General features: G+C 34.1%; 2 protein-coding genes across 3 annotated transcripts in view; both read right to left on the bottom strand.

Annotated features, from left to right (window-relative positions):
* Positions 1-14270, bottom strand: part of LOC132741000 (kinesin heavy chain-like) — a 33496-nt gene extending 19226 nt beyond the window's left edge. Inside the window, exons 1-2 of one of the 2 annotated variants that reach the window (XM_060729081.1) lie at positions 14157-14270; positions 8481-8506 (exon numbers count right to left, since the gene is read on the bottom strand). In XM_060729081.1, the coding sequence (XP_060585064.1) occupies positions 8481-8486 (6 nt within the window). In that variant the 5' untranslated portion in view covers positions 8487-8506; positions 14157-14270. The remainder of the gene's footprint in view (positions 1-8480; positions 8507-14156) is intronic. The other variant, XM_060729074.1, reaches the window with a different exon arrangement.
* LOC132741023 (trichohyalin-like) lies at positions 2695-7285 on the bottom strand. Its single transcript, XM_060729104.1, has 5 exons — positions 7259-7285; positions 6419-6529; positions 5968-6123; positions 4295-4483; positions 2695-3725 (listed from the first exon to the last, which is right to left on the bottom strand). Exons 1-5 carry the CDS (start codon positions 7283-7285, stop codon positions 3360-3362), a joined length of 849 nt encoding a protein of 282 aa, XP_060585087.1. The 3' UTR covers positions 2695-3359.
* Positions 14271-18815: the final 4545 nt, after the last annotated feature.

Here is an 18815-nt window from a genome sequence, read left to right as displayed (position 1 = left end):
AACATTGTGTTGTAACTCAATCAACCTTTAGCAAAACTCTAAATTAGCGCATGATAAAATGATTATATTTATAAGTTTTTGTGTTTAAAAAAATAACATGCATATTTATTTATTTATTTATTTATTTTGTAAAAATGTTTTACTATTTTTAGGCTGAACAACAATGCCTATATGGTTTCGCTTGTGGATCAATTCAATTTTTGTCAGAGTTATTGCCCTTGACTAATTAAAAGTTGGCAATATTCAGTTTGTGTCGTGCGTAGCTCAAAAAGTGTTACACCTAGAGTCATGCAATTTTTCAGGAATGTTTGTCAGCAGGTGTAGTTGTGCAAATGGATGTTTGCTTGTGGATATATTCAGCGCTTATAGAGTTATTGCCCTTGACGTAGTAAAATTTGCAAGTTTCAACTTGTGTCGCGAGTAGCTCAAAAAATACTTGACCTAGAGTCATGAAACTTTACAGAAATAGTGGTATGCATGTGTAGTTGGATTTGCCAAAAAATGTTAAAAATGAGCATTAATTATAATAATATGAAAATGAATGAGTCTTTGCGTAAATATCTTGCGCACCATACAATCTGACAATCATTCTTTATCGAGGAATTTATTCAATACATCACACACCAATTTAAAATTGTGTATTGGTGCGATGGATGTTCTTTTATGTGTTTGATTTATGACATATATATTTTCATAATATCACAATGTTACACCTATTCAAAAGAACGGGGAACTTATTTGCGGATTATTACAATCAGTTTCAGCTTTGTTTTGTTATGAACAGGCCTAATAATATCTGAAATTTTATATTTAAAAAAGTAGTTTTCATAGAAACTTGTAAAATTCTACTTAAAAACTTTGAAAACGCATGCCTTGTAGAAGAGTGTTTTCACAGAAAAATTGAATTGAATGATTTAATAATAGCATAATAAAAACAGTGCTCCCAAAATCGAAAGTAACAGTTTTGACTATTTGTGAATTGATAATATAACGCATTCATCAAATTTAGCACTGGCCCGTTGGCCCATGGCCGGTGAAAATTTTAATAAAAATTAGTTAAATAATTATATAGAAGAATAAATTCAGAACTGGAATTCGGGCAAGTAAATGCAAAATCTTCAATCCATTGACTGATAATGAAACTTCATTGTTCCCGAAAAGATGTGCTTTTATTTCTATCTTTGTAAACTACCACATAACACATTCGTAACGGTACTTTTGCTCAATTTCATTCTTTTCAATAATCGAGTTCAAGAATAGAGTAATTTATGTGTTTAATGAAATGGAATATAATGTATTTATGGAAGATATTGCTCACTGGTCAGCAAGATTCTATGCAAACCAATTATCTTCCATAAAATACGAACTTAATTTGATGAATTTCCCAATCTTGGTCACATTACATGTATTTAAGATAACAAAACTAAAGATATCGAAGCTAGATATCTGAAATGATAATACAGTCAGGCGTAGTATTAACATGTCACCAACTGTTCGGATGTTCGTAGACCTCCTCAACGCTATCTTATACTACAGGCACCGTGAACGACCTACAAAAAAAACTAGCCAGCATAGAGTGATGCCATTGCGCCAATATTTCATAAATGACTACAACACATTGCCAGCCTGTTTTGGGTACCCACAGGAAACGGCAAGCATTGTTTTTCAGGACATCAAATGCTTATGATTGTTTTGCCTTTCGCCCTTAATAAAGTTCTCCTCATTATACCTGTTATATATGGATTTATAACTCATTTTCTTAAACAGAATAGTGTAATTACATTTTTTAAATTATTTTAATATTTCCAATTATATGTACATGTATCGTGCTAATGTTTTGGTCTTAAAATCGGAGTTGTTGCAAAGCGTCGTTTTGCTGTATCATGTTAATATTTTGGTCTCGAAATCGGAGTGGTCGCAAACCGGGCTTTTACTGTATCACAATAATATTTTGGTCTCGAAATCGTGGTGGTCGCAAAGTGGGGTTTTATTGTATCACGTTAATGTTTTGGTATCGAAATCGGGGTGGTCGCAAAGCGGTGTTTTACTGTATCACGTTAATGTTTTGGTATCGAAATCGGAGTAGTCGCAAAGCTGGATTTTACTGTATCACGTTCATGTTTTGGTATCGAAATCGGGGTAGTCGCAAAGCGGGGTTTTATCTATCACATTAATGTTTGGTCTCGTAATCGGAGTGGTCGCAAAGCGTGGGTTTGTGGTTTGTGATCGAAATCGGGGTGGTCGCAAAGCGCGGTTTTACTGTATCATGTTAATGTTTTAGTTTCCAAATTGGGAGTGGTCGCAAAGCGGGATTTTATTGTATCACTTTAATGTTTTATAAAGTAGATCTGATATTCATTCGGTGAAATCTGTTTTAATTAATATCCATGTAAAAATCACATATAAAATAGGCATGCGTTTCCAAAGTCCATAAGTATGTATTTTGATCATTTTTACAGTACAAAAAGCAAATGTCATTTTTATTTTTTAAATCAGTAATCCACTTAAAATCTTGAAATAAAGTAAAATATATGTATATTCATTTCATATCGTCGACCTTACGAAGGCAATATATTTATTATTTAATTTTTTCGTAATTTGACACTGTCACCTGTTCATATCCTTGATTTGTTAATTTAATTCAACACACTATAGGTTTTTCTATTTAGTTGAAAATAAACACCGTTAAAGCATAAAAACACATGTACCTGGTAACTATAATGTATATTTTAATAGAAAACAAAGACAAATATACCCATTTATGCCAAAAGCTTTCAAATTAACTATTCAAAAATTATCTATATGATTAAAATATACATGTATATAACACACAATATCATAGTAATCATGCATATTTCTATAATATCAACAGTTACACATTCATGAATTAACTTTTCAGAACAGTGTAAGCAAATGCATCTAATGCCGATATTTAATAACACTAGCTTTTTAACAACAGATTCAGAAACGAAGAAACTTAACCAGTGTTGAATCTACATGCACGCAAATAAGGTTCTGAAGAAGTTACTCCCACTTATCTGAAACAGCTGAAGATAAGAACCTTTGAATTAAACGTATTGTATCTTAATTGCAATGAAATTATTTGAATTTATGTCAAAACTCTTCAATACAGTTTTACTGTGATTTTTCCATTTCAAGAAATTTTATTTTAGTTCTGTAGGAGTGATTTCGCACCCTGGATTTCATGCCTAGCTGTACATGCATGTACTCCATTTTGTTCCGGATATCAATAGTAAGAATCGAAAGACACACTGGGAAGCAATATGACTGAATTATGGAGATTCTAAACTTAAACAAATTTAAAGCATAAAGTTATAGATATGTACCAGCGCCTATCACTATTGGATAGCACAAACCTGGCTATCAACAGTTCTTGGTTCGAGGGATTTCAATTCTAGTAGCCTCCTTTTAAGATATTTCTGCTCAATTTGCTTCCTCTTTATTTCCTCTTCGATTTCTCTTCTTTGAGTTAGAAGGTGCCCCATACTAGTGCTATCACCGTTTCCAGAGAGTCCCGTCGGCTGCCGTCGGTATGATATTAGACTGTGACTGTCCATATCGTCTATATCTCTACATGTCATTGAAGTATAAGGTCTAGCTGACAATGTTTCGTTTTCGTCTTCTAGTCTTTCTATCCATTCTTTTAACTCTGTATTCTCTCGTTTCACGAGTTTTACCGAAGTTCTCTCTCGCTGGAGACTATCCTGTGAAAGAAGAAAACATATCATACCAGATATATCAATACCGCATTTACGTGTCCTGCTTTCTAAAATGGTAGTCCTCACATATATTACCACTACACATGTATGTGGCTGAACAGTTACTTTTATTTCTTTCTGTCAGAGGAGCAGCGTGCTCGTCATACGTCTGTGCTGGAGAGCATTTTTTTTATGAAGGGAAAGGTCGCGTTTACCAAGATCTTAGATCTTTTGAATGACTGTGGCAGACAGAAGTGTTAACGATAGTCATTATGATATTGAAAAAAAAGTTTAAGAATGAAATAAAAAAGAAAAATTTATTTTTTTTCATTAAAAATGTCGGATCCTTTTAATCAAATAGAAATCATTCTGCTTTCTGATAAAGCTAATGGAATTAATCTATTGGAAATAACTGGTATATATGTATTTTTTCATAAAATTTTTCAATAAAAGTGTGTGTTTCGAGAGATCCGAAACTTTGCATCAATGATTAAACTTTATCTTATGTATAATTAAGCTTTTGCTTTAATAAAGTCTCATCAACTGAACTTCTTTGATTCCTGTTTCATGAGTACCTCTAGTTTCTTATTCTCTTCTGTTAGGCTTTTGTTAGATTCTTCATGCTGACGTTGAATCTGCTTTAACTTTTCTATTTCTTCTTCCTTGTGCCTCGATGATTCTTTTAGTTTATTCAACTCGTCGTTTGTTTGTTGTAAGTTTGACGCTAGTTTCTTTTCTAACTTCTGAGAAGATTTTTCTTGTTCCTGCAAGAGAGTTCTTACATGAACGGAAGATACTTTTTCTCAATATTCTGTATTATACTTTATACTAAGACATACAATCTGTCATGGCCAAATATAACTTGCATCGCTTACATAAACCAGTCAGTATGTGGCAATGGTTTATTCTTGAAAATACAAATGTTCATACTAGATGCACATACCAGATATCTAAATGTACGTACATGTATTACATTGAAACAGCTATCAATATTGCATGACCTATTAATCCAGGTATGTGCTCATTATATCTGTATAAAGATAAGAGCTTTTTGCCATGACATAAACAAATAAAATCAAAGCACAGAAGGAACTGAATTTGTTTGGGTCTCAGAAAGTCAGAAAGGTGAAGGTTGTGAGATTATAAAACAATTTGTTTTTGTATAGTGCCACCAGTGCTTTCCAGCGTTTTAATTGTAGTAGATTGGCTATAAGACTAATTGCAACATTGATATTCAATCCAATGTTTATTTGACTCAAATAGTTTGGGAAAAAAATGAGTTGCCTTAACTGGGATTGAACTCCAGACCTCTCGCTTCCTAAGCGAGCGCGCAAACCCCTCGGCCACGGTGAATGTATATGTTAATGGCTTGAAGAAAGCCATATTATTCTAAATTAGGGTTTGTAACGACAACGCTTGTGTAAATAGTCATGGCGCTTACTATAAGCATGTATATCTATAAAGAATAAAACAATATTAGAAATCTTCGACCATTCGGGAATTACTTTGCTTGAAAATTAATACGCCTGTCATGTGACCATATTTACGCAGTGATCTCCCCTGAATTTTTCGGCCTTTGTGTTACATATAAAGGGAAGTAACCGCTTCAATAAAGCGGACTACTTTCGGCAATTGCAATTAACAGCATTAGAGTCTGAAATTTCGCTACCATTATTTGTTTGGTCTGACGACCCAAACAAATAAAAATGAATTTGTGTAATGGATTTGCCCTTGTTTGACGTTTTGGAGCAGTCCATTCAAAATTTAAAGGATTATGATATCATAATACTTTAATTTAGCAATAAGGAGCTTGGTGCGACTGCATGGATATGCAGACTGGCCTGGTTCTATACTTGAGGTTATGTCTTAATCACTGTCGGATCAAGGAGGTAGATTAGGGGTTACGATATGTACAGTCATATATTTTACTGGTGCTGATAAAAAAAAATAACGTCAAACATCACAATATTAGTTATAAAGATTTTTGACAGGTTATATGGCCCTGTATAAACGGTTATGTGTAAATATAACCCGGGCCGCTAGACGAGAGTTATATTGCAAACAACCGTTTATATACGGTCATTCTATTTTCATTTACACATACTTAAAACGAATATGCAAAAGTGAATTTGTAGGGTCATTATGGGATGATTATCCACCTATACTGAATATCAGGGAGGACAATTGGGGTCACCCTTTGTCGGGCCCAAAACAATGAATTAATATTTTTTCAGATAGATATTCTCACCTGTTTCATAGTAACAAGCTGTTTTTGTCTCTGTGCATCATTGTCTTGCAATTCTTTGAGTGTCTTTGACGTAGGGCTGCTTCGCCGGTCATTAGCTAGCTCAGGTCCTTCGTTCAAATATTTGGTAGTTTCATGGATTCTAATTGGTGTAAGAAACTGAAAACAATATAATATTATCATAGATAATTTATTATATATAATATAGAAATGCGTCTACACAAAGTGAGAACAGTGACGGAATGTCATGATGCATTCCTGTTTTCCTAAACATAAAACAAGTAAACAAATAACAAGAAAAGACATAAATGTATACAGGACAGGTCTATCAATATTTAGGGTATTGTATTCTACTTATTTCCAAAGATTAATTACCGTTTTATGAATAACAACATTTTACAAAACAATTACAATTTAACCATATGAAAAACTAGGAAGATACAACATCTGAAACCTGCAATTCTTTGAGTGTTTTTGACGTAGGGCTGCTTCGCCGGTCATTAGCTAGCTCAGGCCCTTCGTTCAAATATTTCGTAGTTTCATGGATTCTAATTGGTGTAAGAAACTGAAAACAATATAATATTATCATAGATAATTTATTATATATGATATAGAAATGCGTATACACAAAGTGAGAACAGTGACGGAATGCAATGATGCATTATCGTACCCGTAAATATCACTTTAAACGGTTAGTACATGTTACTATAGGAATATAATAATGGGATAACGGGACTTTAAGATCTTGAATGACTGACGTAGAGAAGAGAAAATATGTTTGACTAAATACGAGACCCAATTTGTGTTGAAGGATTAAAGGTTGAAAACAACAATCAGTATTTAGTCATATTTTATTTATTAATGATTACTACCCTATGACATCTTCATAATTGCAGCCTATATTATTTTATACAATAATCAGAATAATCATAAGTAGCAGAAATTATCATACGTTAAAATTTCGTCAATGAAGGACAGTTTAAATATCTGTATTATAAAATAGGAGGAACATAGAGATGTCCTCATAAGAGACATGTCATTTGAGATATCAAAGGCCCATTATGTTTCCAGAATTACTTCTTTTCTTTCTTAAAAAGTATTTTAATCAAAGTGTCCTTATAGTTTCCAAAAAAATACTCAATGGCCAATTACCTGAACCATCGTTTGCTTTTTTTTCTCTTTTTTTTTGCAATTAGTACATTTACTTACGATGATTTATATTTTGTACGGAAGTCAAAATACTGCTTTGTTTATGTTTTGCTTCTTTTATGTCAGTCATTTCACATTTAGGTACCTTTTTCAGGCAACAAACATCTAGCATTTCTCTAAAACCATTAGTTAAACATTATAAAATTCATGAGAAGTAAACATTTATTTGTTTCTGAGGCATAATGTGCCTTTAAGGTATGGTGTACAGAAAAATAGATTGTTAAGTTATTGTTAAGGAAATTAAGAAGTAAGAGTTTCACGTAGATAGATTGTAGTGAAGGTTGCATTGATACATTGTACTAAATCCTATTGGAGATAAATATAATGTTGATACAATAGAAATATAACTGTATGAGGAAAAATTAGTAAAATACAAAAGCACAGTTCTAATTTATATCTTGGATATTTATCTAGTACGTTCGTTTCGTATTAAATAGTTCAATATACTTTATTCGAAAAGTTAAGCACATCTCTGAATGTTCTCATTAGATTATGAATGAAATATCATGCCCTCAATGAATTTGCTTTTAAGTGGAACAGTACTTTTGAAAGCACACATAATTTTCACATAATTTCTTTTCAAGTATGGACTCAGAAAGCTAGTTTTTTACATGAATAAAGTAAACATATATTGTCAAACATTTTTGTTCCTTTTAATTGTTTCAATTCAAATTCTAAAAAAAGGAAAAGTTAGTACATGTTTTCTTATACTTGTTCAGTGTCGTATGCATTTTAATATTCTAAACTTATCTTTAGTCTTCGTAAAAAAGAACCTAGCAACTATCGACAGCAAATATTCTTTTGTAAAATTCTATCTCAATGAAGTGAAAAGTAAATAAAAATGAATGACTTGATTCAGTAATAAGCTATTTTATGTAGCAATTTGAAAATCAAGCAATTAACAAATAACGAATGCTTACGGAAACGTTAAAGGACCTCCAAAAAGTGAGATCATGATGTTTAAGTCGTCTGGTTTTAATAATTCGATTAAATTAGACGTCAGCATGAAGAATCTAACAAAAGCCTAACAGAAGAGAAAAAGAAACTAGAGGTGAGCCGCGGCACGACAAAACCAACATAATGGGTTTGCGAACAGCATGGATCCAGACCAGCCTGCGCATCCGCGCAGTCTGATCAGGATCCATGCTGTTCGCTTACAAACCCTATACAAGTAGAGAAACTGATAGCGAACAGCATGGATCCTGATCAGACTGCGCGGATGCTCAGGCTGGTCTGGATCCATGCTGGTCGCAAACCCATTATGTTGGTTTTGTCGTGATGCAGCTCAATCTAAAACTAAAACATACCGACATGTCAGGTGAGTTGTGACTCTCTGAATTACAATTAAAGATATAAGTAAGAATGTGACGACTAGAGAAATCCATGGCAAAATGTTACAAGCTATTTTATGTAACTAACATTGAAAATCAAAATGTTACAAGGTATTTCAAATAAATAACATTGAAATTCCATTGTCACAAAACATGTTAAGTTTAAAACAGTTCACTTCCAGATTTGTGTTTCTTTTTCTTCCAGATTTGGGTTTATTTCTATTAACCCATTGCTTCATGAGCATTTTGTGAAAAATGGCTGTTTTCATTGAAAAGTCTCCCGTTACAAGTTCAAATTGCTATAATACTATAAAAACTGCTTCAACACTAATCAAACTTGGCACAAATGTTGACTGGACCATTGTCCTTGCAACAACATGCTCAGACTTAAATTTTCTGTTACCATGGCAACGAGGGGACATCTCAAAATTGCCAAAAATCACTATTTTGCGCTGATTTTTTCCATCAAAATTGATTTCAAAGTGCTGCAACTTATCATAGGATTGAGATAGAGTCAAATGCTTTTCAGCGTTGGTTACACGTTACCTTATGATCAATCTGGGGTCATTTACAGCCTCTCACAAGTCCAAAATTTTCTTGGCGATGAGGGGGACTCCGCCCCCTTCAAACCCCCCAAAACAGAAGGGGGCACATCCCCCTTCTGGCAACCCCCTGATGTATCTTTTGGTTGGGGGGCCGTGCCGAAAAAGAGGTCAATTTTTTTAACAACATTTCTCAAACAAAAACAAGTGTTTGGGGCCTAAATAAGGCATTTTTTCATCATTTGAGACAACAAAAAAGGGGGGGGGGTGAAAAAGGCGTTAAAAGGCGTGTATATGAAGTAATGGGTTAACTGAAAATGATGAAAATACTTGAAATTACCCTAAATCGCGTTTTTTAATGTTTAAACATGGCCTGTTCATATAAATTTGAAGAAAAATTGTTGTTTTGTAGATTTTTTTATTTTTTTCATTAACTGAAAATGATTGAAAATACTTGAAATTACCCTAAATCGCGTTTTTTCATGTTTAAACATGGCCTGTCATATAAATTTGAAGAAAAATTGTTGTTTTGTAGATTTTTTGATTTTTTTCATTAACTGAAAATGATGAAAATACTTGAAATTACCCTAAATCGCGTTTTTTCATGTTTAAACATGGCCTGTCATATAAATTTGAAGAAAAAATTGTTTTGTTTTGTAGATTTTTTTATTTTTTTTCATTAACCCATTGCTTCATGAGCATTTTTGTGAAAAATGGCTGTTTTCATTGAAAAGTCTCCCGTTACAAGTTCAAATTGCTATAATACTATAAAAAACTGCTTCAACACTAATCAAACTTCGCACAAATGTTGACTGGACCATTGTCCTTGCAACAACATGCTCAGACTTAAATTTTCTGTTACCATGGCAACGAGGGGACATCTCAAAATTGCCAAAAATCACTAATTTGCGCTGATTTTTTCCATCAAAATTGATTTCAAAGTGCTGCAACTTATCAATGGATTGAGATAGAGTCAAATGCTTTTCAGCGTTGTTTACACGTTACCTTATGATCAATCTGGGTCATTTACAGCCTCTCACAAGTCCAAAAATTTTTCTTGGCGATGAGGGGGACTCCGCCCCCCTTCAAACCCCCCAAAACAGAAGGGGCACATCCACCTTCTGGCAACCCCCCTGATGTATCTTTTGGTTGGGGGCCGCGCCGAAAAAGAGGTCAATTTTTTTAACAACATTTCTCAAACAAAAACAAGTGTTTGGGGCCTAAATAAGGCATTTTTTCATCATTTGAGACAACAAAAAAGGGGGGGTGAAAAAGGCGTTAAAAGGCGTGTATATGAAGTAATGGGTTAAAAAAGTAACACACATTGTTCTAACGAGTAAAAGTGACCACCATGTCTTAGGCAATTATATTATTCATAGCATCCCAAAAGATTCAGTGATTTTTTTCTCTTACTCCGGCAGGCTCTTATTCCGTTAAAAGTAAGGAGTAGAATTGAAATGGTAAAAAAGTAAATTATTCAATTACAAAAACTCATATACATTCTGAACAGTTTTACTTGTGTTCAACTATATAATTGTACAACTAATATATACTTGTATATGCGTGCATGCATATTCCTGAAGTTTGGACTTTTGAAGATATAATAGAGTTATCATTTAGCTTTTACTTGTTTTAATGGTATGATAGCTTTTATACTTTTTTTTTTACATATTAAACTAGAAGAAAATTATTAGCGTATAGATATATATTTCTGTATGAAAATTTACTTAATGCTTCTTACAGACACAAAGTAAGAAAATAAATTTAAACCTTTCTTCTTCTTCTAATTTTATATAAACAAGATATGTTTGTAAAACATGTATGCCCCCTATCAGCAGCCAATTAGTCATGTGATAAGGTTATTATGCATGACGTCTGACCCAGTGATCAAACAATTAATAAGGGTTATAAAGTATCTACTGGTCATGACCTTGACCTTTGACCCCTTGACCCAAAACTCAATAGGGGTCATCTGCTGGTCACGACCAATCATCATACAAAGTTTGAAGTTCCTAGGCCTAGGCGTTTTTAGTAAATTGATCAGAAACCGTTTTTACCTACAAGGTCAATGTGACCTTGACCTTTGACCCCTTGACCCCAAAATCAATAGGGGTCATCTGCTGGTCATGACCAATCACCATGCCAAGTTTGCAGTTCTTAGGCCTAAGGGTTCTCTTATTATTGATCGGAAAACCGTTTTAACATACAAGGTCAATGTGACCTTGACCTTTGACCCCAAAATCAATAGGGGTCATCTGCTGGTCATGACCAATCACCATGCCAAGTTTGAAGTTTCTAGGCCGAAGTGTTCTTTAGTTATTGATCAGAAACCGTTTTTACTTACAAGGTCATTGTGACCTTGACCTTTGACCCCTGATCCCAAAATCAATAGGAGTAATCTGCTGGTCATGACAAATCACCATACCAATTTTGAAAGTTCCTAGGGCCTAAGCGTTCTTGAGTTATTGATCAGAAACCGTTTTTACTTAAAAGGTCAATGTGACCTTGACCTTTGACCCCAAAATCAATAGGGGTCATCTGCTGGTCATGACCAATCACCATGCCAAGTTTGAAGTTTCTAGGCCGAAGCGTTCTTTAGTTATTGATCAGAAAACCGTTTTTACTTACAAGGTCATTGTGACCTTGACCTTTGACCCCTTGATCCCAAAATCAATAGGAGTAATCTGCTGGTCATGACAAATCACCATACCAAGTTTGAAGTTCCTAGGCCTAAGCGTTCTTGAGTTATTGATCAGAAACCGTTTTTACTTAAAAGGTCAATGTGACCTTGACCTTTGACCCCTTCACCTAAAACTCAATAGGGGTCATCTGCTGGTCATGACCAATCATCACACAAAGTTTGAAGTTCCTAGGCCTAAGCGTTTTTAGTTAATTGATCGGAAACCGTTTTTACCTACAAGGTCAATGTGACCTTGACCTTTGACCCCTTGACCCCAAAATCAATAGGTCATCTGCTGGTCATGACCAATCACCATACCAAGTTTTGAAGTTCCTAGGCATAAGGGTTCTTAAGTTATTGATCCAAAAGCATTTTTTACCTACAAGGTCAATGTGACCTTGACCTTTGACCCCTAGACCCCAAAATCAATAGGGGTCATCTACTGATCATGACCAATCACCATCTCAAGTTTGAAGTCCCTAGGCCTAAGGGTTCTTTCATTATTGATCGGAAACCGTTTTTACCTACAAGGTCAATGTGACCTTGACCTTTGACCCCTTAAACGCCAAAATCAATAGGGGTCATCTGATTGGTCATAACCAATCACCATACCAAGTTTGAAGTTCCTAGGCCTAAGGGTTCTTTTGTTATTGATCAGAAACCGTTTTTAATTAAAAGGTCAATGTGACCTTGACCTTTGACCCCTTGACCCCAAAATCTATACGGGTCATCTACTGATCATGACCAATCACCATACCAATTTTGAAGTTCATAGGCCTTAAGGTTCTTTAGTTATCACTCGGAAACCGTTTTTACCTACAAGGTCAATGTGACCTTGACCTTTGACCCCTTGACCCCAAAATCAATAGGGGTCATCTACTGATCATGACCAATCACCATACCAAGTTTAATGTTCCTAAGCCTTAAGGTTCTTTAAGTATTGATCGGAAACCGTTTTTACCTACAAGGTCAATGTGACCTTGACCTTTGACCCCTTGACCCCAAAATCAATAGGGGTCATCTACTGATCATGACCAATCACCATACCAAGTTTGAAGTTCCTAGGCCTTAAGGTTCTTTAGTTATTGATCGGAAACTGTTTTTTGCTTTTAAGGTCAATGTGACCTTGACCTTTGACCCCTTGACCCCAAAATCAATAGGGGTCATCTACTGGTCATGACTAATCACCATACCAAGTTTGAAGTTCCTAGGCCTTAAGGTTCTTTAGTTATTGATCGGAAACTGTTTTTTGCTTTCAAGGTCAATGTGACCTTGACCTTTTGACCCCTGACTCCAAAATCAATAGGGGTCATTTACTGGTCATGACCAATCACCATACCAAGTTTGAAGTTCCTAGGCCTTAAGGTTCTTTAGTTATTGATCGGAAACCGTTTTTGCTTTTCAAGGTCAATGTGACCTTGACCTTTGACCCCTTGACCCCAAAAATCAATAGGGGTCATCTACTGGTCATGACCAATCACCATACCAAGTTTGAAGTTCCTAGGCCTTAAGGTTCTTTAGTTATTGATCGGAAACCGTTTTTGCTTTCAAGGTCAATGTGACCTTGACCTTTGACCCCTTGACCCGAAAATCAATAGGGGTCATCTACTGGTCATGACCAATCACCATACCAAGTTTGAAGTTCCTAGGCCTAAGGGTTCTTTAGTTATCACTCGGAAACCATTTGGTCTACGGACCGACGGACCGACAGACCGACGGACCGACGGACCGACGGACCGACAAGTGCAAAGCAATATACCCCCTTTTTTTCAAAATGGGGGCATAACTAATTAGAAAAGATTTAAAATCAAAATGTGTAAAAGTCAGAAAAAGGAAGGTCTTTGTGTATTATGTAAGGTTTTTATTGCATCTATACGTATTTATTTTATGCAGTATAAAATCGTTTCAACTCCCTGATAAATAATACTATCATTAAGCCCTTTATTGTTTCTTCAAATATTTTTAATTGAAATTGTAAAACTTTTATACTTTTAAACGAATTTTGTTCCATGTTAAAAATCATCAAAAGTTTATATTTTTAATGTATAGATGTTGTTCCGACTTAATGTTATTATAGTCTGTGTGATCCACTCATCAGTTGGTCAATATTTTTGTTCGATATTAAAGACATTAAAAACAGATATTAAGTTTTAAAAACTTTGTTTGACTGTTTTTAGGTAAGTACATGTATAAAGATCAATTAAATTTTGGTAACGAGCGATCGAACTAAAATGGTGGCCGTAATTTTGTATACAGAAATACAGGTAATAAGAAAAAAACAATTTGAAAAAAAAGATAAAACAATTAACAATAAAATAGATGTTTTTTGAAAAAAAATCAAATACGGTATATATTATTCATATAGTCAATTGTTTTCATTACTATACGTATGTTACATAGTGGGAAGAAATCTTGTTTCAAATATCTTACTTTTTGGCGGCCTGTCATCCTTGAACTCTAACTTTTTCTTGCCAAATACTCGTACCCATTATCCCGCAGTGCATCTCGGAATGACACGAAACTCTTATTGGGTTTTCTCTACAAATACAAGTGTAAATGATGTTTTGATGAAATATACATGTATTCTACAAACATTAACTTAAATTTTTCTATTATTGAGGGACAAAACAGTGATGATATATTCTACACTAAAAAGTCTCATCAAATTGACACTAAGAAAAACATCCAATCTAAAAACAGTTTCATCCTTTCTCAGCTTTTCATCCTTCTCAGGTTTAAAATGTTATACTCTGCCAACATTACTTTTATGCCTCCAGAAAATTTTCGGGGGGGGGGGGGGGGGGGGGGGGGCATATAGTCGTCGGGTTGTCCGTCAATTCCGTACGTACGTACGGTCCCGAATTCGTGTCCGGCCCATAACTTTGTTATTTGAAGTCGGATTTTAAAACTATTTCACAGAAATGATCACCATATGAGACGACGTGTCACGCGCAAATTTGGGTCGCCTCCTTGGAAGGTCAAGGTCACAGTATGACCTTGCAGCAAAATCGTGTCCGACCCATAACTTCGTTATTTGAAGTCGGATTTTAAAACTGTTTCACAGAAATGATCACCATATTGAGACACGTGTCACGCGCAACATTTGGCTCGCTACCTTGAAGGTCAAGGTCACAGCATGACCTTGCAGCAAAATCGTGTCCGGTCCATAACTTCGTTATTTGAAGTCGGATTTTACAACTATTTCACAGAAAATGATCACCATAATGAGACAATGTGTCGCGGCGCAACATTTTGGTCGCCACCTTGAAGGTCAAGGTCACCGGCATGACCTTGCAGCAAAATCGTGTCCCGGCCCATAACTTCGTTACTTGAAGTCGGATTTAACAACTATTTCACAGAGATGATCACCATATTTAATCCACGTGTCGCATGCAACATTTGGGTTGCTACCTTGACAGCATGACCTTGCAGCAAATCATGTCCGGCCCCATAACTTCGTTATTTGAAGTTGGATTTTAGACAACTATTTCACAGAAATGATCACCATATTGAGAACAATGTGTCGTGCACAATCATTTGGGTTTATTTTTACACTTTTGATACTTTGGTCTGTGACATAACTCTTTGACACTACAAGAGGTATACCTTCCTGTGTCCAAAACCTATTGGGGAAAGCATCACCCGTTCAACCGGCTCTTGTTTTAGAAAAATTTCAAATTGAAAGTTGTTGATAAAAACTTCAGAATAAAACAAACAAACTTTTTGTCAAGATCTCATTAATCGGAAATATTATTATTGTTAAATATCAATACATAGTTTCGCTAACCATTATTTACTGATGAAATCTAAACGTAGTGTTGTAAATATGATGGAAAAGTCCAACTTACTTGCAACATTAACAAATTCTTCAGAAAATTATATTTCTTTCAAATCTTCCCACTGGTCGGGCGCCGTCCCCTTTTGCTGGTAAAATTTTATATTTGTGGCCCTCTTGTGCAAATGATTTTCCCACTGAGAAAGACCTGGGTTTAGAAAACCTTCAACAATTAGATTATCCACAATATCTGCCATTTTATATCTTGTTTTAATGTTTTCCAGTATGGTCTGAAGTAGTTGTGGTCTCCTTTTCACCTAATCCACACCTTTTTTAGAAATCCATATTGATGTCTTAAAATGTCCTTTCCGTTTTCAAACTTTTTTCCAAAAATGTTGAATGCAGTAGGATGAACTACATTCGGTCTTTTTGGCTATCCTATATACTTACATTTTTTACCTAGAGACATGAATGAATTTTTGGCAACCTTCGATTTGTACATTATCAGTTATGAACTCATTAAGAAAGATTGTTACATGTACTAGTATTCAGTCTGTTTTGAAGATAGTTCTGTTTAATTTTCTACAAATGAACCCGGAACATTGCAATTTTGCACACGCTTCTTACATACGTACCCTTTACTTGTCTGATAAATATTTCCCTTACCTATATCGGATTTAAGGGGGATTTCTAATGTTTGGCTTTCTGATAAGTTGGATCTGTTTTTGACGATAAGATTTGTTTGCGTCTATGCTCTATTTTCTACTCAATTTTTTAAAAAAACAACATTGTTTATAAAATATATAAAAAAATCGTTCATAAAATTTTATCTGTCCGAACGTAACCAATTAATTCTGCTCTAAAGTTTTACTGGTATATAGGCTCACCTACTGTATAACAAAGACGAGTTGAACTTTCATTTTTTTCCGTCTAAAACATATAGATTTTTAAATGCACAACATCTGATGTTTTAAAATTCTTTTACCTTTCGACTCTTCTTCCCAAGATTTAACCAGCACTTAGTGTCAATCATGACCCAAGTAGAAAAAGAAGAAAGTGACCAAAAGTAGGGAACGCATGATCGTGTATCGTGACCCGAGTAGAAAACGCCTGATCTCTGGACTGAGGGACTGGCACTATACTGCACCTTATTCGTCAACGGACATGTAATCGGCGCTAGACCCATCGTTTCAAACGAGTAGAGTTTTTTTTGGGAGGTATAATAACCCCAAAATAAGTTGAACTAGGTCATATTCGCGTACACTAACTATCATTTATTTTTAGATGCAAACATTTATCTTTAATTGATAACCTTAGCCCCTGATATCATGCAACTTTTCAGAATGTTGCCAAAAATATCAAAACCAAAATATATTCTTTTTTAAAATTATCACCAACGGAGCTCTCTGTGAAACCATTGGAAATGCAATCCGTGAACTTATGAGTTCAATAATATGCAAAACATGACTCCGCCCACTAATGGACAAACAACAACATCAACAAATATCATTCATTCTCAATTCCTTCTTATTGATATTTCTGAATTTTTTTATTTTTTTAGATTAACTTAAAAAAAACAACAGTTTCTGAAATGAAAAGCTTGTTCTTAAAAATTGATCTAATATTTTTGTGAAAATAAAGAATAAGTTCTGTTTAAAAAAGTTGTGCAACAAGGGGTTTGCTTTATTCTGTATTTGTAGAGTAATATTGCCCTTTGCGTAGTAAAAATTTGCAATTTTCAACTTGTATCGCGCATCGTTTGTTTTGGTTTTACGTCAAACCAACACAGCATAGGTTAGATGGTTAAAATGTAATTGGTCAGTTTAAAACAAAATCATTTTTAAGAATATTGTAAAAATACATGTAAAAAAAATTAAACAAACTTTGAATTTCTAAGTGATAACATTGTGGCTTTCCACTTGAAATAATTGTCACTGTTTTTAATTAATATCAGTCTGTTAACGCCAGAATAACATGTGTATAAGTTATATATTATTTTTGGTATTCCACTAGAAAAACATTAAAATATAAAACAAAACATTGTGTTGTAACTCAATCAACCTTTAGCAAAACTCTAAATTAGCGCATGATAAAATGATTATATTTATAAGTTTTTGTGTTTAAAAAAATAACATGCATATTTATTCATTTATTTTGTAAAAATGTTTTACTATTTTTAGGCTGCACAACAATACCTATATGGTTTTGCTTGTGGATCAATTCAATTTTTGTCAGAGTTATTGCCCTTGACTAATTAAAAGTTGGCAATATTCAGTTTGTGGCGTGCGTAGCTCAAAAAGTGTTACACCTAGAGTCATGCAATTTTTCAGGAATGTTTGTCAGCGGGTGTAGTTGTGCAAATGGATGTTTGCTTGTGGATATATTCAGCGCTTATAGAGTTATGGCCCTTGACGTAGTAAAATTTGCAAGTTTCAACTTGTGTCACGAGTAGCTCAAAAAATACTTGACCTAGAGTCATGAAACTTTACAGAAATAGTGTTATACATGTGTAGTTGTGCATCTGGATTTGCCAAAAAATGTTAAGCATGAGCATTAATTATAATTATATGAAAATGAATGATTCTTTGCGTAAATATCTTGCGCACCATACAATCTGACAATTATTCTTTATCGAGGAATTTATTCAATACATCCCACACCATTTTAAAATTGTGTATTTGTGCGATAGATGTTCTTTTATGTGTTTCAATTTATGACATATACATTTTCATAATATCACAACGTTACACCTATTCAAATGAACGGGGAACTTATTTGCGGATTATTACAATCAGTTTCAGCTTTGTTTTGTTATGAACAGGCCTAATAATATCTGAAATTTTATATTTAAAAAAGTAGTTTTCATAGAAACTTGTAAAATTCTACTTAAAAGCTTTGAAAACGCATGCCTTGTAGAAGAGTGTTTTCACAGAAAAATTGAATTGAATGATTTAATAATAGCATAATAAAAACAGTGCTCCCAAAATCGAAAGTAACAGTTTTGACTATTTGTGAATTGATAATATAACGCAGTCATCAAATTTAGCACTGGCCCGTTGGCCCATGGCCGGTGAAAATTTTAAGAAAATTAGTTAAATAAATAGTAGAATAAATTCAGAACTGGAATTCGGGCAAGTAAATGCAAAATCTTCAATCCATTGACTGATAATGAAACTTCATTGTTCCCGAAAAGATGTGCTTTTATTTCTATCTTTGTAAACTACCACATAACACATTCGTAACGGTACTTTTGCTCAATTTCATTCTTTTCAATAATCGAGTTCAAGAATAGAGTAATTTATGTGTTTAATGAA

Source organism: Ruditapes philippinarum, unplaced genomic scaffold, assembly GCF_026571515.1.
Source record: "Ruditapes philippinarum isolate M1 unplaced genomic scaffold, ASM2657151v2 ctg3252_1_1_1_1, whole genome shotgun sequence".
In the NCBI taxonomy this organism is placed as follows: Eukaryota; Metazoa; Mollusca; class Bivalvia; order Venerida; family Veneridae; genus Ruditapes; species Ruditapes philippinarum.
The sequence above is the reverse complement of the archived record's forward strand: the minus strand, read 5'-3'. Positions and strand labels throughout refer to the sequence as shown.

Coding starts and splice junctions, on each gene's coding strand:
- LOC132741023 (XM_060729104.1), bottom strand. CDS start 7,285: ATGCTAGATGTTTGTTGCCTGAAAAAG. Junction 6,530..7,258: donor ATGTTTGTTGCCTGAAAAAG/GTACCTAAATGT, acceptor TATTGTTTTCAG/TTTCTTACACCAATTAGAAT. Junction 4,484..5,967: donor AGCTTGTTACTATGAAACAG/GTGAGAATATCT, acceptor ACTCTCTTGCAG/GAACAAGAAAAATCTTCTCA.